Here is a 22846-nt window from a genome sequence, read left to right on the forward strand (position 1 = left end):
CACCTAGCTCTGCTCTCCACAGGTTTCAGCTGCTAATGAAACTGTGGTCAGCCGTTTCCTGCAAACTAACTTAAATACAACAGAGGGCCAAAGTAAACTGTGGCTGCTGGAAAACAGATACAGTCAAGCAAGCTTAAAGGGAGACTTTGCCTCTTTTCAACCAGCTCTGTATCATAACAATGTGGGTAGTATGTGTAAAGCAGCATTTCTTAAGGGGAGTTTGGTGCAATATTTCCACCAGGAGCAGTTTGGGAAATAATCTCAAAAGGGATCTAGTTGTAGTCTTGAATATAGTGACCATGCACATTGTCTATATATTTGAGACGGTATCAGACTTTAAAGTCTTTTCAAAGTTCTCTAGTGTATGGTAGGCCTAGATTAGCACCTCGTTGTCAGTTGTCATTAGATTTATAACGAGGCATTAGCTCTCTGGTTAGAGGTTTCTAAGATGTTGCACTGCTAGCACAGAGGGTGCAAGCCAAAACATGACTTACTTGTTTTATTAAAAGCATGGAAAACGGATCGGTAACATTAGATGATCATGATCATTGGCTTCAGAATACAAACTCTTTTTTAACAAACACATCATATTCCGATTCCAAAATATCCCCAATTGGCAGGTTGTGGTAAAGTAAACAACGTCCGAGAAACCAGGTGTTACGTCATACATCACTTCAGTTGAAGGATATTAGTCCTGAGCTCACCTGGTGCTGAGGGGCTGGATGTGGATGGTGCTGAGCTCCTGCAAGCCTTGTTGGTGTGTGTGCGTGTGTGTCAAAGGCTGCATGTGTGCTGCGGCACTGGCATTGGGTAAAGGGGTGTGGTGCTTCTTGCTTCGGCGGGTGCAGCACGTGCCCGTCACGCCGTCCTGGCTGGAGAGGGAGGGGCTTCGAGACGGGTAATTCTGCAGCCCCGCCTCCAGGTAGCTCTGCTGGTAATACTGCTCGTCCACAAACTCATGGTTCTGCAAACAACGACGGGAGAAGGAGAGAGAGAGAGTCATAAAAAAGATGTGACATTTACAACATTCATATTTACGACCATGTTCCGTATATGGCTTGATACAGCCCGTCATTCTCTGCTTCTGGGTCGATAACTCCTCTGAGAATGTGTCATTATATTTCATGTGGGCGTGTGTGTGGCTGTGTGTGCGAGACACACACACATGGAAAATATAATGTTGGAGATTACCTCCAAATCAATTTTCCGTAGTCAGTTCCTTAAAGCGGCTACTTTTATATTAACTGTGGATCATGTGACTACTCGTATGTGGAAGTGGACACTAGAAGCAATGAACCCATGAAGAATGATTGATTATTGACACAAGCATGAATCCAAGTGAGTTTATGTTGCTCCTCAGCTGCATCTGTAAATAGGCATCTGTTTGCTAACATATTCCCCACATCAAATTGACAATGTGAATCCATCAGCACACCTTAAATTTCACTGTGACAGCTTTGACTATTACTTTAGTTTTTATATGACATACACTTCGGCATCGGTTTAGATGTGACTGGTACTTCGCCCTACAGTGCATGCTAGATTTTTTCGATTGCCACACTTGAAACAGACAGTGCATCTGCATCACACACAGGCAGACAGGCACGTATCATAAGATGAATGCAGTGTGCTGGACATCATGCTTCAGTGGGCTGCACTCGCCCATCCATATACAAATACTGTACATCTGTCCACATTAAGCCTGTCAGTCACTTGTGTTCACCTAATGAGCCACAGCTAGCCAGAAAAGCATGGATGACTGCATTAACTGGAGTCTATCTGATATAGATTACAGTAATTAATAATATTAATTAAGTACAATGATTTAAAATCTGCTCAATTTAACTCTGATTTCTGGAAAAGCAAAGGTTGTGAACATTGTTAGGACTTAGCGGCATTCTTCTTCCATGTGCCAAGTGTGCACTCCCTCTTAGCATTCCTTTAGTGAGCATTGTTCAGGAGGTTTTTACCAGTAGCCGAAATATCTGCAGAGGTCTCTTCATCTCCAAAACAAATGGAACACGTGATTAAAACCTTGAATAAAGCAGTTTCACGTTACAAATCTGTGTGTCTCCAATGCAGTTCAGCTCGTCTCAGTGCTCACTTTTTATTTCTCTGATAACTTGAGTTTAAGATCTTCAGGAGGTTTTTTTTTTGCGGGAGCCAAATTATCCGCAGAGGTCCAAAACAAATGGACCTGGTGATTTTAAACCGGTAAAAACAGTGAATAATAATGTTAAAAATCTGTGTTTTTCCGACACCGTTCAGCTCGTAATGAAGGGGCTGCTGTGAAACTGCAAAAACGCGAATGGCTTTTTCTACAGCCAGTGTGTGGTTCGTCCGTTCTGTACACACATGTCGGTGCAACATTGTGGACTACGTGGACGAGGACCCTATGGAGATATAAACGGCTCATTCTAAGGCAATGAAAACACAGATTCTTATTTTCAGGTGATTATAAACTAAAGAAAACAGACGTATTATATTATATTCCATCCTCAAAATCCTATAAACTAGACCTTTAATAGAGATATTATTGTGATATTATTAGCATACAAAGGCTAAATGTGTGTGTGTATGCACTCACAGTGGTTTTCTCCAGACAGTGCAGCAGGTGGTGGTGCTGGCTCTCTAGTAGAGAGGTGGACTTGCTTAACCGCTGCTCCTCCTCAGTAGAACTCTGTAACACACACACATTCACATGTACACACACACACACAAAATGAGTGCTATGCTCCTTTTTTCCTTTTTTTTTTGTCTTTCAAGGAAGACACTGATCAGATGTGGGAGGTGCACGGCCGGCTGCTGTCTCAGTACCTGATCTGAAAGGTTCATCTTGTACGGAAGTTGCTTCAGTCGGAGAAGGAGACAAAAGGAGAACAGACAGGCAGAGTTTTACTAGTGGTCACAGTTCAGCACGGAGAACAGACAGCGGTCAGGGCCGCAGTCAGACACAGGGAGCGCTACTACACTGACCCTGAGAGGCATGTCTGCTAACATCAGTGGAGCCAGCGCATTGATCTGTGCGGGAAGGGAGACTTATAGCACAACTCGCTCCTAATGGATATACAGTATATGATTAATATAAAAAATTCCATTGTGACATTTCGCCTCCATCTCTGTTATTGCAAAGGCTGGCTACAGGCAACTCAGTAATGACTTGTTTTCCATATTTTCTGTGCTGCGGCCTGTTTATGTGTTTGTTTGTGTGTGTACAAGTGGGCGCTATTTCTAGTTCTGTGGTGGATTGGATACGGAGCTCATTTCTGGGCAGCGGTGAGGTGAGTCAGAGAATAAGTGGACTGCTGGGGGAGCCTCGCGGATCCACTAAGAAAGTAAAGAAACCAGCAAGAGCAACAGAAACAACATTTGATTGTAAATATTCAGCAGTTCATTTGCTTATATTTGTCAGTGCAGTGTGTTTGTGTTGCTTTATTATTAGTCCAATAAATCATTCGGCTGTCAGGTCTTGAGGAACACTTGCTCTGTGCAGCAAGAAAGATCACATTCAGAAACACAGACCTTTATATAATATTATAAAGCTTAAAACATTGTTATCTGCTTTATGCACGCACTGTTTCTCAAGTAATATTTGCAACAAATGCCCATTTAATTAATATCTAGCAAACAGGATTTGAGCTTTATTATTCTTACATATCTAACATCTCAGAAGGGTTTTGGGAAGAGCTATGGCACAAAAGTCACTGATTATTCTGTATTATCGTAATAGATATTGGCCATAATAGCCTTATCTCGAGCCTGGGAAGATACCTCTTCAGTATATTGCAGACTGCAATCATTATTCGTGTCGGAAGTAAAGCAGTGTTTCACATATACAGACTTTCAATGGGTTGCATCAGTCTTCCCCAGCAGAACCTGCAGTTGAGCTGTTTATAAAAAACAAAGCCAAAAAATACTGCCCTGATCCTGCATGCTCCACAGCACCGCCGTAAGGCAAGTAAAATGCCATGTTTGGAAGATTTGTAGTAGCAATTTTCTGTTTGTTAAGTGGGGCGGCTGATGTTGTAAGCAGAAGCTTCTTTGCTGAGAGGGTACATTCCTGCACTGATGACTCGGTCTGCCCTCGCCAAGACCGCTCACCTGTGTTCACGCTGCTTATCTGTACCTAACACAGCAGTAAAACACAGGTGTTAAGAACGGAGTTATTTCTGTCCGTCTCTATACATGCGACCACAAGCCCGTATCAGCAGTCTGTCTGGGGGCGGCTGTGGCTCACCACCCAGGTGGCCACCATACTGTAGGGACTGGAAACAGCTTGATCTGCCGAGCGACAAAACACACTGTGTCGCCCTGCATGGTGCTGTACATGTTGTTGGTAAATAGCTGCCTTTGAATGACACTTAAGTTGGACAACAATTAATATTTTATTGAGCAGGCATAAATCTTTAAATAAGCTGTTAACCACTGACTTTGGACAGAAGCAGCCAGTCTGGTGGTCCCAACCGGCACTGACACTCCGGTCCAAACTGACAAAATTAATGTGACACAAACAAGACACATTACAAGTTAAACAAATGACTGCATCAATGCAAAAAAAGAAAGAAGCAAAAAGTCATGAAATATTTTTAATGATGCACTCAATTACTTTTGAGCTGCACAACATGGAAAAGATAAAGTTCTGTCATTGTGGATTACATAATAAAGACAGTAATTGGTGTCACCATGAGCGGATCATGAGGCAATAGGCCACTGAGCATGTAAAAGGCTCCACCACCTCTCTTACACAGGTCTGGAAATACAAACAAAGGCTTTGTGGCGATTTGGCTCTTTTTTGTTGGTGTCATTTTGTGTCTTTTTTTAGTCATTTTACCCCTTTTTGTTGTTATTTGTGTCTCTTTGTTGTCTTTTTTGTTGTTGTTTTGTGTCTCTTTGACATAATATTGTGTCTTTGTGTGTTCTTCAAGTAATTTTGTGTCTCTTTGGGTCAAATTGTGTCTTTTTGTTGTCATTTTGTATCTTATTTAGTTGTTTTGTGTCTCCCTGTAGTCATTTTGTGTCTTTTTTGGTCATTTTGTCCCTTTTTGTAGTCATTTGTGTCTCTTTGTTGTCTTTTTTTGTTGTTGTTTTGAGTCTCCTTGAAGTTACATTGTGTCTTTGTGCATTCTTCAAGTGACATTGTGTCTCCTTTGGTCAATTTGTGTCTCTTTGCAGTCATTTTGTGTGTGTGTGTTTTTTTTTTGTGGTCATTTTACCCCTTTTTGTTGTTATTTGTGTCTCTTTGTTGTCTTCTTTGTTGTTGTTTTGTGTCTCTTTGACGTAATATTGTGTCTTTGTGTGTTCTTCAAGTAATTTTGTGTCTCTTTGGGTCAATTTGTGTTTCCTTGTAGTCATTCTGTGTATTTTTTTGGTCATTTTGTCCCTTTTTGTAGTTATTTGTGTGTCTTTGTTGTCTTTTCGTGTTGTTGTTGCATGTCTCTTTGAAGTAATATTGTGTCTTTGTGTGTTCTTTAAGTAATCTTGTGTCTTTTTTGGTCAATTTGTGTCTTCTTGAAGTCATTTTGTGTCTTGTGTGTTTTTTTGTGGGTTTTGTTCATTTTGCCCCTTTTGGTAGTTATTTTGTGTCTTTGAGATCATTTTGTGTCTTTTTATTGTTGTTTTGTGTCTCTTTGAAGTAATACTGCATTTTTGTGTGTTCTTCAAGTACTGTTGTGTCTCTTTTGGTCAATGTGTGTCTTCTTGTAGTCATTTTGTGTCTTTTTTGGTTGTTTTGCCCCTTTTTGTAGTTATTTTGTGTCTCTCTGAGATCATTTTGTGTCTTTTCTTGTTGTTCTGTGTCTCTTTGTAGTTGTTTTGCCCCTTTTTGTAGTTATTTTGTGTCTCTTTGCAGTTACTTTGCATCTCTTTGTAGCCTGTTTGTGTCTCTTCCTGGCCAGTGATGTTTTGCAAGAGAAGGCCAGGAGGGCCCCTGACAGTCTGGGCCCCTTGGCCTGTGCCCTGGCAGACCTGTTCAGTAATTCATCCACGCTTTGTTTGTTAGTTAAGTGGTGAAATTACTACAAAAGAGCACACTGAGCAGGGACATATATAGCTCTTTAAACTAATAATGTCCCTAAGTTCCAACATTATTATTTATTTAACTATCAGACTGGGAGTCCTGATGAAGCAGTTTGCAATTTACATTGTATTGATAAACCAAATCCTAATAGGAATGGAGTCCTTGAAACAGATCTGATTGTGATAAATAAAACCAACAGCAAAAGGAGTGTCCTTGTTTATATAACACTTTTGCAAACAGTAACTCCTCATCAGTGTCAAGAGTCTCAACAGTTTCTCTTAACACTGTTGTGCTGAGACGTAATCTCCATCCTCAAAAAACATTCAGTAAAGCAACTTAAACATTCAGTATATACTCTGCAGGCAAGCTTTACTCATGACCCTTTGCTTGCAATTAAGATAAATGGAAACATAATAACATAATAAAAACGACACTGCAGCCTTTGCAGCATATCGTCTCTTAAGGCAATATCAATATGAATCCAATGCATTATTCAGGCCTGGCTTGAGTATAAGTACTGGTGCTATTTAGATTCTGTCCTAACCATTGCTACTGAAGAGAGAGCGAGAGAGAGCTATAGAGACACTTAAAGGGAGCGAGAGGAAGAAGCACTTGTTTTTGTTTTTGCACTGTGTCAGCCCCGGGCCACTATAGTGCTTGTGAACCGCAACATTTTGGTGAGGCAAGGAACATCCTTGAGTTGTGTTTACATTTCCCGCTGCATTGCCTCAAGCATGTTCCTCAGCTGGGCAGCTGGGCTCAGAGATGCTCACATTAGAAGCCTATCGAATGAGATCACCGTTAGCTGCTCTGATGGGACGCCGGGTCCACTCTAACAATTGATAATTAAAGGAGGGACAGTGACTTAGTTGTTGCTCTGAAATCCTCAGAAACGTTCTTCCAGGGAGACACAGAGGTCAGGCTTTTTGAATCGGCAGTTAAAAAATGCAAATATGTGAGGAAAACACTGATGAGACACAGGTGAGGCATTGTGGAGTGCGTGGATCAGAGGCTGGTCTTACCGTGAACTCCAGAGCTTCGTTGAACAGGCCGTTGCGCTTGCTGTGGAGGAAGGCATTGGAGCTTCCCGTCTTGGATATTCGTATCCTGGCCAAGCGGGCTTTCTGCAAAGACCACAGAAACCACCTGTTAGTCAGCGCCTATACCGCATCCCATGTCAGAATGATTGGGTATCACCTGACACATCCCACTGATTTCAGCTCCAGCACATTCACATGCTTAGTTGTGATCTTATAGATTAAGTCAAACATGTGTTGCTAAAGCATTCGCTCTGATCTCCTGTGATAAATTTGCTCTGATCTCTTGTGATACTTATGAATGATTTATGGTGACTACACGATAACACATTCCTTGGGTTGAAAATCAGTTAGAGAGGAAGCGAGGGCTAAATCCTGTATGACTTAAGCAGCTATGTGTCATTCTGCATGTAAAATACTGAATTCACTTCATTTGGGCTGTTCTTGGCGGTTTAGTTTCACAAAACAAATCAATGAAGTGTCCAGACACATAATTCTCTGCATCATTAGTGTCTGCTGCAATGCATCTTTAGTCATCAAACACGTTGTACAGCATGGTTAGCTCGCAGTCCAACCTCTTTTTTCTTTTTCTCTCACGCTGTCAAATCTCTCCTGTGAGGCCGTCAGCAACAGAGACGAACAAGAAGAAGAGAAGGAATATGAAGGCGAACACATACACCCTGGTCCTTGGAGTGAATTCTTTATGCATTACATGCTTTGACACAGCGGAAGGACTCCAACATCCCGGTTTCTACTCTACCCGAAGCGCACTGTGTCTACTGAAAGCTGTGAAAAGCATCTCTGAGTGCATGTTCGCTTGTGTACACGGGCCTGTGTGAAAATGTGGGTCTCAATAAATCTCTCAGTTACCAGAACAACTGCTTTTGCAGGATAGTGTAATCTGAGTCACTCACTTCTCAAAGGCCCGCCATTTTCCCGTCAAAGTCAAGAGCCGGGTGTCAGGCTCGCTGCAGCTACAAAGTGCGTGTGTGTTTCTGTTGCTTCGCTTTCCGCATTTTAAAATAGAATGACGGATTCATTGAGGGGAAATTGGTGGAGGGATAATGTGAGCTGTGTAAATGATGAGCAGAGAGCTCGTTTAGTAGGGGGCCCATGGACTGCTGGGGGGTTAATTGAGTGTGTGGATGTGTGTTTGCATATCTCCATGTGGGTTATGCATGCACGCCTCGTCTTCATAGCTGAATTTCCATACACATACACACAAGACATACAGAGTACCTGCAGAAGTACCTGGCTCAGTAAGGGTATGGTAATGTATGGTAATTTGAGCTCATCCCCTCGCTTGAGTTTCATTTAAAACATGGTAATGTGTGTTGACCTGCAGGTAGCTCATGCTGTGATTTAGTAATCTGAAGAGAGACAACGATAAACAGAGGCGCATGTGAACACACACATGCGCAGCAGCCAATCTAAACTGTAACATGTATAGCACAAACCCCCTTCTATTTGTTTACCTTCTCCTGTTCACCTGCATCTTGTTGTCTCTTTCACCTCCCTGCAGCTCTCCTTGGCAAGTTTGCCTCGCCGTCTTTGTGCCCTCACACTCTAACACCTATGTACATTTGTGCTAGCACAGCATTCCCACAGGCCTTTGGGATAACCCCTATGTTCTGGCATTGTGCTCAGCCAATGGGATTGTTTCTCAGGGGTCACAACGCAAACAGCGGCTCCTGACTGTGGCGATGGTTGCCAGGCAGCGCAGGGGTAATGAAGGGGATCTTAAGAACATGTCCCGCGAGATTGAATCTACTTCTGCGGTTCTCTGATAGATTCCCGGGGCCTTTGGGATCTGGGCGCTTGTGTCTAAGGCCCATCTGTGCTTTCAGGCAGAACCACAGCACGACAGATTGAGCTTGAATTGCTGCTGAAGCATCATCGAGAGCACAGAGGAGTGCAAGAAGAACCACGGACACGGGACTTTCATTAACACCTATACGTACACAGAACAGCATGTGGAAGGTTAATGTTACATGGCGAAAAAGTGCATCTGCTGCACATTCCTTGACACAGAGACACATGCAGTCACATTAACACCATGTATACGGACACAGAGTTCTGTTATAGGAGAGTGGAACAGTTTTTTCCCTCACATAATATACTTTGGGTCACAGGTTCACAGAAAGCTGCTATAAAGCGGATGATGCAGCATGAGGTGTTTGATACATTAAATATACTTTCCATGCAAAATGTGTCCATTAAAATACTGTATATTCCAATATCATGATCCCGGTCACCATTTTTAAACAAATGACTGTCTCCTTGATATATGGAGGATGTTTTTAAAGGGACAGTTCACCCCAAATCCAAAAATACACATTTCTCCTTTTACCTATAGTACTGTTTATCAGTCTAGATTGTTTTGGTGTGAGTTGCACAGTGTTGGACATATCAGCCACAGACATGTTTGCCTTCTCTCAAATTTAATGGAACTAGATGGCACTCGGCTTGTGGTGCTCAAAGCACCAAAAAATACATTAAAAAACTCAACAGAAAAGTCTCTTTCCAGAAATCATGACCCTGTTACTCAAGATAATCCACAGACCTTGTTGTGAGCAGTTTTATGTAGGAACTATTTTCTTTCGACTGAACTACACCGGCCAACCGTATCACCACTCAGATGGATGTGTGCACTTACTCATGGTGACAGCGTGAGATGTAAACACTAATGGTGTCGTCCTTGGCTGAGCTGTAACATTAGGTAGCTCAGTGGTGCTAGGTGAGCTAGCAGTGGGTGAATGCTTCCTTCTGCTCAGTGATACGGTTGGTAAGAAAATAGTTCCTACATGAAACTGCTCACAACAAGGTCTGTGGATTATCTTGAGTAACTGGGTCATGATTTCTGGAAAGAGACGTTGCTGTTGAGTTTTTCACATGTAAGTTTTGGGCGCTTTGAGCACCACAAGCTGAGCACCATTAAGTTCCATTATATTTGCAAGAAGGCAGACATCTCTACGGCTGGTACCTCCAACACTCTGCAACTCACACCAAAACAATCTAGACTGATAAATAGCACTACAGGTAAGAGGAGAAATATGTATTTTTGATTTTTGGGTGAGTTGTCTCTTTAAAGTCCAGCTGAAATCACATTTATCCCTTTGTTTTTGTGTTGGCTGCTGTCTAGCTGTTAACCGCTGTCACCATCTGCCAATGACAGAGCGCTGAACAATGAGGCTTTGTGCAAATGATTGTTTGAAGTTCTCTATGAACAGTATTGAGACATATTAATAGAAAAATCGGGGGCACCATCATGAAAGCAAAAAATATAAAAATCTCACTAGCAGTATTTACAGAACAGATATGTGTGATGTGGCGAAAAAAAAAACAAAACAGTTGAACTTTGAACAACAAAAACAGCAGCTTTCAAACCCCAAATACTGTGAAACCTGCCAACCAATCAGAATAGTGATATTCAGTATTACTGGTTTAAATAATCCAGATGTTTCCTCGCTCCCAAGAGCCAAAAAACTGATCCAAACACCTTTTTTTCCCTCTTTGTTTCCTCTACTTCCTGCCATGAAGCCACGATTTAGGATCAATCACACTTTAAAGATTATAGCTATAGGATGCAAGCCAGCACAAATGCTTCATTTTAACACCGTACGCCGCCAGCTGAGGAATCAAAACTGGCGTATCTTCAAATGATCAAAAACTGCTACATATCCACTTAGCTCCCATGCCGTACTCCGCTGAGCATTGCCAGGAAGTTTTGTTAGAAGTTCATTTTTTTTAGTTGAAAGTAAAAGTTAAAAAATTCATGGCACCTTGTGAGTTACAGCTTTGCAAGACTGCCTGTATAAGATTTGGCTGAGTGAAAAGTGGAGCAATCGAGCTATGAGACCAGATTAGGTTCTGCCTCGGGCCTGCCTTGGAACCATACAAGTGAAAGAGGAGACCATCTGATGAGGGATCACAAACACGCAGGCATGCACGCATGCACAAATGCGCACACACACACACACACACACACACACACATATAAATAACTGTGGAAGAGTCTGATTTTGTTGTGCAGCTGCCACTCATCTAAAGAGTTGCTTTTATACATGCTGACATTTCTGCCACGAGGACATAAGTTAGTTACTTGGTATACGATCACACACACTGATCACACACACACACACACACACACACACACACACACACAAGAGGACAAGAGGAGGGTCAGAGAGCAAAATATGGAAAGAAAGTTGGGGAAAAACTGACTTTTAGGAAACACATCTGGGAGCTGGTGAAGACAAGAAACTCCACGATGGCGAGAATTGATTCTAGTTGAAAATCAAGTCCTCCGACACCTCTGACCCACAGATATAGACCTCTGCGGCAAAGACAGCTTAACCTTGGACTAACACCACTCAGGGACAAAATACCTTTGCTAAGCCTGGATTACCTCCTCTTTGTCGAGAAAAGCACAGCTCTGCTCTGCAAGCTGCTGTAATGTTTAGGATGTTTTTTTGTTTTTTTTTAAACCAAGGACATAATTCATAGCAGAACCCTTGACCCCCCTCAGCGAGGTCCCCTGTCAACATCCCTCCAACTCTCTTTTCGGTCTGCCTTCTTCCAAAGTGCAGACGATTTTATTGATCGTCTAGAAGGGCAAAACACTCTCAGCCAGAAGTCATCTCCACCTTTTGACTTCAACCTTCTGAGGGAGGGCTAAAAACAATAGTGAGATGATTTAGAGCAAAGGGAGTGAGACTGAGAGGGAGGGAGGGAGGGAAGAGGAGTTGTTTTTTGTTTTGATTTGTTTCTGCCATGTCAGCCCCGAGCCAATGTAATGCTCAAGAACCGCAACAGACAGTAATTTTACTATTCACTAAGTCTGAGGACAACAACTGGTCCAAGCAGAGAACGATATCCAGTCAAAGTGGGGAAAAGACAAGGCCGTAAAACAGAAATTGCTAGTAAATTTTCACAGACACAAGAGCGATAATGGGAAACAAACAATGAGAGATATGTACTGTATAGATCCTGCTGCTCTACACCTGAGGCAAGATTTATGATTTACCATTGAGACGTTCTGTCAAACAAAGATCCATAACTCTACATGGTACTGCTGTGTTTGTCTTTGTGGGGGATATTCGTGGGTAGTTTTACAAGATCTGTGGTTATGAAATAAAGCAAATAATCGATTGATAATCGTCAGGTTTGCCTAAAGGTATACTTTGCTGAATTTTAACCAGCTTTGTTTCATAAAAATTGTGGGTAGTATGTGTAAACAAACTGTGGTAAACTTCCCTCCATCTTATCAGTTCCTAGATCTCCCAGCTCATCTCCCAGCTCAATCTCACTGACTCTGGGGCTAGAAGTGGGCGATATAACGACTATGTACTATAGAGCAATATATTTTCAAGATATAAATTTAGACAACACCGTTTATATCAATATAGGGTCAAGTTGCGTTACATGACGCATACCAGTGTGCATCTCTCCTCTGTCACACTGTCGACATAGCTCCGCCCCTCTCATTCATACACAGACCTCCTGTCAGTGGAAACAAAGCTTTTATCTACTTTAATTTCACAGATAAAAAAAAATAAATTGTGAAGACAGTAAAGCCTCCACACAATAGCATTTTAAGTCTTGTGTGTGATTTATCCTAGCTTCATATGGGTAGAGGAAATCTCCGTGACTCGCTAGGTTAATTTATACAATGTAAAATGCCATAGGCTTGCGCTAATAACAATAGCATGTTGTATTTGTTTAGAAAACGTGTTCGGTATAAGACAGTTGTTTTGTTGGTGAACCCCGTGAGCTGTAATGGAACCGAATTTGTAACGTTACCTTTGTTAAATGTTGCTTTTGTCCATGGCTTCATATGAGTAGAGGAGAGTCTGCTAGCCGCTAGGCTAATTTATACAATCTAAAATGCCATAGACTTGTGCTAATAACATTAGCATGTTGTATTTGTGGGGAAAATGTGTCCAGATAAAGACAGGTGTTTGTCTGTGAATGCTGTGAGTTATAGTGATGCCGATTTATGTACTTGTGTTTGAAATTGTCTCTATTAAGCCATGTTTAATCTATCTTTTAGGTGCGTTTTGAATCAACTAAGAAACCCCGCCGCCTACCAGTGTTTTGGAGGTGTAACTGTTGTGCAGCTGCATATTTTCAAATGGCAATAATATCCATGTCTTTGCATTCTGTTTTGGTCACAGTCTGTTTTTTTTTTTAAAAAAAACAACTGGTTGTGACATCTCAAATGTGGCTTTGACTTGCAACTGAAAATGCAGACATATATATCATGTATCGCCAATCAGCCTGTAAATACCGAGATATGAATTTCTGTCCATATTGACCAGCCATATCTAGGGTAGTTCCTTGAACTACAGACTGCCCTTTGCACTTTCTTATGCCCGCCACCAGGGACACAAAAACCATATGAGTGGATTGAGAGATCTCTTAAATGCAGAGTGGTAAAACTAGGCAGTGCTGATAAAATATATTCCAAGATTATGTTACTGCTTTCTTCCTAAAATGTCTGCAGAAACATATTTTAGTGCACTGTTTAACTGTAGTACGAGATTGTTTGTGACCAGCAGGCAGCCATATTGTTTCCTGTGTAAACACGGGTAAGCACTCATTACGTCCCCCCACCAGTGGGAGCATTTATTGGTCTGGTGCAGTGCAGTGTATTCTGGTAGTTGTAGGTTTTTTACCTCTTGAGCAAAAGCAAATACCACAGCTCTTTTTCTCTGATTTCTCTGGTCATATAGCACCAACTTCAAAAGAAGTTGTGTCTTTCTGCTGCATACACATTGTAGCTTTATGAAAAGACAATTTTTCTGTCAGTGAAATACTTCTTTAAATAAGAATGGCATACTTCAAGTAAGACACAAGACATAATTAGCTGCTAAAACAAGCAACATTTTTCATATAATCATTCATCTGTCTTATTTTTTCCCACAAGATGTATTCCTACAAGTGTTCCAAGTCTGATTGTTAAAACCTCTTACCAGCACTAACTTCTAGTGTCATTCGTTTCACCTTGTTGAGTGCCACCTGTTCATGAGGAGGCATGCATTCGTGAGATTTCACGATTACCATGCCTCTAAATTGCCATATAAGGCTACTTGTTCCACTCCATCTCTGACAATGTTTCAATCACGAGCATATTACTCCGAGCATAAAAATAAAGACTTTATACTGTGGAACTTAAAATCCTGCTGTCGAGAATCAGCAGACGAAAACAGAATGAATCTAGCAGTGTCAGTAGTTGTATTAGGGAACTCAAAACCATTACAAAATATTAATAGTAGAGCTGTACAGGACGTGTCATCAGAGAGGTGCTGGACTGTGACAGAAATACAGAGGGAGCATTGAGTTGGATGCTAAAAAATGTGTTTGGGAAGCGACTTAGATAGGAGGTGGTCAAGGGGAAGTGACAGTCATGCAGATAGAGGAGAGAGAGAATATTATACAGTAGGTGATGTTACACTGTCAGATTTGAAATGTTCCATGGACATCGACCTGCATAAAGACCCTCATGCAGCCACTTAAAGGAGCAAAGTGTGTAGGATTTAGTGACATCTAGTGGTGAGGACTGCAGTTGCAACCAGATGAAACTTCTCCTTTGCGCCATGCTTGAACTCTCTGTCAGGTTTCTTTCAGTGTTCATAGTTTAGGAGGTCTTTACCGGGAGCAGAATTATGCACAGGTATTTTCCTCTCTGAAACAAATGGACCAGGTGCCGTATTCACAAACATTTTTAGAACGCTCTAAGAGAGCTCCTAACTTAGCCTAAAAGCTTTTAGTTAGGTGCCTAGCTTTGGAGTGATTTAGGAAAGTTCTCAGAGCAACTCTGAGCAAGGAAGGGACAGAAACTTTTACCTGAGTGAGGAGGTGTGGTTGACCCCATTGCCAGATATAATGCATTCTTTCAACTCTTTTTGATGTGATTGGTTGTCACAGACTCGCCCTTTGGTGAGCCTGCAAGGCGTGGACACCCAGTGGAAATGAAATGAACTGCTGACTGTGAAAGTGTTCTCAGTGTTAGTGTGATCACTCTGCTGATGGAGGGTGGAGACAGACTCAAGTCATCACTGCTGTACTGTTGAATTTTTCCAGTTTTTCAAATATCTTGCTACTGTAATAATTTTATTTCTGGCATTATAGCATTAGGTAGGAAATGTGTGCCTATCCCTAATGACACGGACCACAAGCATTATCCCTGCGTGATCTAATCTGTAGCATTTCATTTCCTCACTGTCATCCAGCATTTGGAGAATATTTCTCCAACCTCTTTGTGCTTCCACCATTTTCTCCTCTGCTTAAGAAACTCTTAAGGACCTAGTCTTAACTTTAAGGGGAAATTCTAAGAAAACGTCACAATTTTAAGAATTTTCTTAGAATTTCGTCCCTAGGAGCAGGTCTTTTTTACTAGGGAGCTTTGTGAATACGATCCCAGGTGATAAAAACCAGTAAAAACACTGAATAAAACAGTTTCACTTTACAAATCAGTGTTTCTCTGATGTGGTTTGGCTCACATGGGTCACCTTTTTCTCTGAAAACTGAAGATCCAGATGTTCAAGAAGTTTTTACCAGGGGCCAAATTATTGACATTATAATTATTTTACTTCCTAAAAAAAATGAATCTGGTGATTTAAGCCACAAAACCCCCTGAATAAATCAGTTTCCCGTTAAAAAAAAAATCTGTGTTCCTCTAATGCTGCTCGTTGCAGAAGGGCTGCTAACTAGCCCTATCTAGAGCAACTGTTTGGTATGTCCCTCTGGGCTTCTGTAGAAACATGGCTGTGCAACATGGTGGACTCTTTGGACGTGGGCCTGCTCCCTATGTAGATAAAAACGGCTGATTCTAAGGAATGACCACATGACGATATATCCCCCAAAATCCTACACATCCTACACTTGTTTGTGCCACTTAAGAATGAATCTGGTCGTACAAATGGTTCTTGTATAAGGCCCATTGTTCTTACTCACTTAACCTTGTCTTTTTGCTACAGTGAAGTCCCTTTGTGACAGCTTGTATGTATATGCCTGAGTGTATGGGTAAAAATACAAGTAAACCAGGGTTCAAGTCAGTCTGAGAAAACCTGGAGACACATTATTTACAGAGCCAGAGAACCAGATCCAGGAATACCACAGGTGCACTTAAAAGTTAAGATCATTAAAATTAATGCCCCCCTCTTTTTTAATTCTTCTGTATCACTTGCCCTTTTGCAGTTCTCCATTTAAATCTTGCCCTCATTCAGGTGTACTATTCAGAATTTGTAATTAGACGTACCTGAGGATATTATTACCTATATGCAAATGAGCTCCGAGGAGCAACTAAAGAGTAACCCCTGCAGATTAGACACTTTGTTTCGAATCACTTTATGGGATCATGCGTACAGACAGGGAAGAACTTAAACTCAGTGTTCAATTCACTGCAGAACAAAAGCAGTGACACTGAACACTATAGGGAGGCAGAACAGAGAATACATGTCGGTGTCGGAGCTGTTCCTCCTCGCCTCACAGCAACTAGTGGCATCCTCATGTATCTTGCCTTTGTGCAGTGAGATAGATCAGGGCCTGTCTATCTACCACCACCCAGATGGATGGCTAATTGTAATGGGAGCCCAGAACAGCTAACAATTAGACCTGAATGAAGATGGATGTGAATGGGGGAGGGGGATGGGAGAGAGAGAGAGGAAAAGCATGTGAGGAGAAAAAAAGGGGAGAGGCTGGAAAATGCAGAGGGACTAATGCTGCACTTCCTCTCCTCAATGATTCCCCCCTCTCCTCCTGTCAGCTCTCTGCTGGTCTTTTAAGTACAGTGAGAGGCAATCTTCAATGGCTTTCCTATTTTACTCTCAATTAAACATAGCCTTATTCTAAGAAATGGTCTGAGGAAGGATGGATTTTCCGTGAAATATAACCATGCGCTGGTAATAAATGCTGAGGAAATGACGTTTTGCTATGGCAAATGACCAGTGACACTTGCTAAGCGGTTGGCTTAATGGCTGAGGTCATATGTCATTAAGGTTATGGAGCATTAAAGAACACTACATGTTACGCAGGCGGTCGTAATGGGGTATTGAAGGATATGGCATGCCTGAGTAATTCATGGCTCGGGCGGGACATTAAAGATCACAGTTGTCATTAGCAGTGAAAGAGTGGACCACAGAATGGTAATGGCTCTATCATACACTCTCCACACTGGAGATACTATCTTTTATAGTGGGAGAGACTGTTGTCTGCCAACCTAGAGTCGAAGTACATTAAATTAATGTGATATAACGTGTAATGAGCTGAACACATGTCAGCAGCAGTTGTTAGAAAAGGCAGTAAAATCCATCGCAGTTGCTACAAATCACACGAGATTAATGCTGCATTCTCATGGATTTAAGCAGACGGCAGACAGCGAACCGGATATCAATTTAGGTGAGGCTGGCAGAGAGTACCAGCAATGGTAGACAGCACTGCCTTCCACACTTAATATATCTTAACTTTTGGCAATCCAGTGCCATGGAATTTACAACTGAAGAAAACATAGAAGATCTGGCCAAAGCAAAGCTACATTTTATAGCCACATGCTTTACTACAATAATTACATAAAACAATAGACATAAAATCATTGTATTTAATGTATTTTCTTCCATTCTTTGTAAACAAAACCACTTTAAAATAGCAACATATCATCATGCTGGGCTCCTTTTCTTGTCCTAGCATTTTGTTGGACTGTTTGTTTGTGCAAACAGGGTGCAATGGCCACGCCTTGAGATTAACAAAGTTTGACTTTTGGACCCCAGCAACACATCATATGATGAGGAACAGCCAATCTTAGCTTGCAGATATCTTCCCCTTCTTACATAAGTATCCGTCTGTGGTGAATATGGAGAAGTTGATCATTTTAGTGCAGGGCTATCCAGAGCTTTACATCCGTCACACAGACAATATTTCAATGCACACTTAGAAAATAATGCCCAGAAGAAGATCAGCTCCGAACATGGGATTTCTGGTAACCAGGGCTATGATACCGTGCTGATTTTGCTTTAAGGGCAACCTGCAGTGCTTTGAGCTAAATGCTTACACCAGCATGCTAATATGCTTACAGTGACACATGCTGAAGTTTGACAGGTATCATGTTTACATGACATTCACCATTTTAAAATGGAAAGGTCATCAGTTTTGCAGGTATTTGCTCATACATAAAAGTATGAGGCAAACTGAAACTTTGACCAGTTGTGGCACTAGATGAAAATCAGGGGATTACCACAGTATAATCAGATATCCATCCATCCATTTTCATCCGCTTATCCGGGGCCAGGTCGTGGGGGCAGCAGGCTGAGCAAAGCACCCCAGATATCCCTCTCCCCAGCAACGCTTTCCAGCTCCTCCTGGGGGACCCCAAGGTGTTCCCAGGCGAGACACCTCCAGCAGGAGGCACTCAGGAGGCATCCTAGTCAGATGCCCTAACCACCTCAACTGACCCCTTTCAATGCAAAGGAGCAGCGGCTCTACTCTGAGCTCCCTCCAGATGTCCGAGCTCCTCACCCTATCTCTAAGGCTGAGCCCAGCCACCCCACGGAGGAAACCCATTTTCGCTGCTTGTATCTGCAATCCCATTCTTTCGGTCACTACCCAGAGCTCATGACCATAGGTGAGGGTTGGGACATAGATGGACCAGTAAATCCAAAGCTTCGCCTTCTGGCTCGGCTCCCTCTTTATCACGACTGACCGGCGCAGCGCCCGCATCACTGCAGAAGCCGCACCGACCAGTCGATCCATCTCACGCTCCATTCTACCCTCACTCCTTAACAAGACCCCGAGATACTTGAACTCCCTCGCTTGAGGCAGTAACTCTCCCCCATAATCAGATCTGCATAATGTAATACCCGTACCAAATTGTATGGCACTTAATCCAATAGTTGCCGAGATATTTCACTTATGACCACAAATGTAAAATCTCATAGTGGCACTGAAGGAAAAGGGGATCATCAAAGAAATCAGGGTTCGTCCTCTGGAGACAGTGAATGTCTTTACAAAAGCCAATCCATTCAATAGCTGTTGAGATGCTTCAGTCGGGACTAAAGTGACAAACCGACACTGTCATTCAGAGAGACAGACAGGCAGGGGTGTTTTAGCTAAAACCAGTTGGGACATGATATCAAATAATTCCACTGCATCTCCAACTAAAACTAACACAATATGGAATTCAAGACATACTCCACTGATCTTAAGCGCACAAGCTTAAATGCTAAATAACACTTAATCCTGCAGGCTAATTAAAGACAGAGATGGTACATAGATTGCATCTCCTAAATGCTCTAAAGTATCGCATTTGCAAACCTATCATCATACTGGCACTTAAGACCTTGATTTGCCTTAGTAATAACGCTCTCAAGGATCAAAGCATCCAGGTGGGATATTATTATGAAGGCAATGATAAGGCGTTTGAGTCATGCCGTTATGAAATACAGAAAACCTATCCAATGGATGTATGGGTGCTTGAGCAAATTGCTGACCTCACTGCAGGCAAGGCAGGGCGGCGTACGAGTGCCTGAGGGAGTCATTTAGTGCTGGTTAATGACGACAGCACCGTCATGCTACACTGGTCACTTGGTGGGTACTTCTGAAGGTGTAGGTGTCGGCGTCTGGTACCGAGCGGTGTTTGGGACACTGCACCACACTGCAGCTCGGTGGAAAACACAGACCAAGGTCAGGCCTTAACTGATGGGAAGTATGGTGGACGCACGCACACACACACACAGATGTGGATATATGCGCTTAAACAGATGCACATATGTACGTACACAAGCAGACAGACACACACCATGCTTCCAGCCAGCACCTCATCTGGGTGATGGCTATTTCAGGAAAGAACACAGCATTAGGACACACATCGCCTCCAGCTCTCCCCCCTTTCTACTCTCCCCCTGCCTCCCCCGCTCCCTCCTTCCCTCTGGCCTTCCTCCTCACCACTCCTCTCCTCTCTCTCCTCTCTGCGTCAACACTATACATCTCATCGGCTCCAACCTGTTTTCAATCTAGATAATTTTCCCAACCTTCCAACCCTCCTTCCGTCCCCTCTGAGTGTCTTTTTGTCCCCGCACACTTGGCTGTGTTACACCGGAGTCTTGCTTGGCAGACAAGGTTACGGTTAGTTAAGACTGGGCAGCGGTCAGGCCACGGTCGAACTGCAGGACTTTAAACAGATTTAAACTACAACCAGAGAGCATGTGCCGAGATGGATGGCAGTAATCACAGAGAGAGTGAGAGGGAGGGGGGGGGGGGGGAGGTTGGAGAGTGGATGGATGGAGGCAGAGGAGCAGAAATGAGCGGAGAAGAAATAAGCGAAGAGAGTGAAAAAAGCCTCGCTAGGAGAGGTGTGAACGAGAGTGATGAGAGAGAGGAATGGACTCTGAAAATATGTGTCAGTGTGTGCACGTCTGCCAGCTCCAAACAAACACACTACTATCTATCTCAGGAGAACAAAAACTGTCAGGCTTGCCCTTAAGCTATGATTACCAGCCCAGTTTTGTATGTGCGCCAGCTGATGCCGCTACCCAGTTTGGCTCACGGACACACCACAACACGATTCTTTAAAGGTCTAAAGGCTGGGCTGTTTACCCAAAGCAAGATAGGATCTTTAAATCTTCCACGGTTTAAACATGAGTTTACACAATCTATTTATAAATTTGTGCCTGCGTGTGTTTTTATTGCTATACTTACAAGGATAAAATCTCCTCACAAGGACAGGCAGACAGAGAAAATCATGCAAAGATGGTAAGTTGCTGATATCCACTTCTTTGACAGGCTATTTTGGGTTTGGTTCTTGGATCCGATTGGAGTAATGATGACATTTAGATAGTGGAATTAAAGAGATACTTCAGTTTGAAAGGGTTTATTTTGGTGTCAGTTCAGCTCAGGTCTTGGGTGTCTATAGGATCAAGAATATGGTCAATGTTGTAGATTTAAAGCCTTCAACATCATATGTTCAGCCCTGGCTGTTTTTCATTGCCACTGCAGCAAAACCAATCGCCCCTTAGGGACAAATAAAGGTCCTGAAAGGAACTGACTTCCAGTCTTCCAATCCTAGCAACCAGCTGTGCTTAATGAAAGAAGGAGCTAGAAAGTTAGTTAGCTCTAAATTGTGGATCCAGAGATTCTTACTATATATATATATGTATATATATGTATATATATATATATATATATATATATATACATATATATTTTAATTTAATACTTCTGGAGATGATTCACCGCCGGAGACACCGCCGTTTGATATATTAGTTAGTTAACTTAATATACAATCATCACTGGCGCGCAATACATCTTGGGATAGGCTGGGCCACGAACAATTCATCCGTTACATCCTCCAGATGCGAAAGAAACTAGGCTGCATTTCTCGGCCGCATTTGAAGGAGCCTTTGAAATGGGACAGCCTTGGTCGCACCGATGGGACGCAATCGGTCTTCAGATGCAGCCTTCGAAGGCTGCAGCCCCTGGATCGAGACACAGCTACTGAGAACTAACAGAAATCTGTCTCTAAATTTTAAGGCCTTTAACAGTTTTCACAGCAATACTAAAAAATCTGGTGCCACTGTTGTAAGTATTGGTTTTATTAATGGCAAATTAATAATTTAGTAATACCTTGTAACTCATGTACAAGCCACTAATAAAAAGAGTTGGGTTGCCAGTTGCTAGAAAATCCCTTTGGCTTGTGTTTATCCTTTTTATTTGGTTATAATGTAGTGAAAATGCAAATGCTGGTAATCCATTAGTAAGTCCCTAGTTATACATGTTAATGAGTATATGAGTAAAATATTTTGTTCTAGATTTGTCAAAGGTTTTACATAAAGTAACTGGCTCATGTGAAGGTGTTGCAGATAAACTGTAAAGTGTAAAAAGACAGTGTCTTGCTAGCAGATGAACACGTACCAGAGGAACTTTTTTCCAACCTGGCAACCTAAAAGTTGTTTTTGTTACTGGCTTATAACTGATCTATAAGGTATTAGTTGATTTATTTTAACCATCAACACCATCCATTTTCAAAAGTGACCAAAAAACGAAATCCTTACATTACCAAAATCTTGAATCTGTAAACAGGAAATTGATCTTAGGTTTATATAATGTATATAAATATATTACCTGTATGTATATTACAGCATGCAGCTAATGTAAATCTTCTTGATCCCCATGGAAAGCCAGAGCTGAGCAACACTAGGCTAACCTCGCAAATGATTAAGATGTCAGTATTGTCTGAATCTGGCCAAAAAAAAAATCCTTCAAAATTGATTAATTTATGCAGAGCAAAGGGAAAATGGGAAGGTCACAGTTTAGGTATGCATGACAAGGGAGAAGGTCTGTAAAAGTAATGGTGATACTCACTGAATATGCATCACGCACCTAGTGTTCATGGTAATGTAAGTCAGTGCGCATTATCATCATTAGTCTCAGGGAAGACCTGAACCCTGTGGAGTCCTCTCCTCTGGGGGAGAGACATGTCAGAGCTCCCCTCTGAGGTGTGGGTGTCTGGAGGTCCAACCCTCCAGGGCTCAGTTGAAGGGAAATAAAACTGTGTTCACCTGTACCTTCTGCGCCCGCCGCTTGTCTGCTCTCTGGTTCTGGTGATAGATGCGGCTAAAGTTGGACACGATGACAGGGACAGGCAGGGCAATTACCAGCACCCCGCTCAGGGAGCAGATTGAGCCAAAGATCTTCCCTGCAATCGTCTTTGGAACCATGTCTCCGTACCTGTGAAAGGTGACAGCAAGAAAGAGAGAATACATTTAGTGAAGCGTCTTAGTATGCGTTTAATAAAATCTGT

The 22846-nt window shown here is 42.2% G+C and overlaps 1 protein-coding gene across 4 annotated transcripts in view; it reads right to left on the reverse strand.

Annotated features, from left to right (window-relative positions):
• kcnd3 (potassium voltage-gated channel, Shal-related subfamily, member 3) overlaps window positions 1-22846 on the reverse strand; it is a 133029-nt gene that overhangs the window by 3598 nt on the left and 106585 nt on the right. For 3 of the 4 annotated variants that reach the window (XM_033629561.2, XM_033629562.2, XM_078169992.1), the window contains 5 exons: window positions 22605-22773; window positions 7039-7140; window positions 2818-2850; window positions 2588-2680; window positions 705-964 (listed from right to left, as the gene is read on the reverse strand). In XM_033629561.2, coding sequence (XP_033485452.1) covers window positions 705-964; window positions 2588-2680; window positions 2818-2850; window positions 7039-7140; window positions 22605-22773 — 657 coding nt within the window. The remainder of the gene's footprint in view (window positions 1-704; window positions 965-2587; window positions 2681-2817; window positions 2851-7038; window positions 7141-22604; window positions 22774-22846) is intronic. The other variant, XM_033629563.2, reaches the window with a different exon arrangement.

This window comes from Epinephelus lanceolatus, chromosome 8 (assembly GCF_041903045.1).
Source record: "Epinephelus lanceolatus isolate andai-2023 chromosome 8, ASM4190304v1, whole genome shotgun sequence".
In the NCBI taxonomy this organism is placed as follows: Eukaryota; Metazoa; Chordata; class Actinopteri; order Perciformes; family Serranidae; genus Epinephelus; species Epinephelus lanceolatus.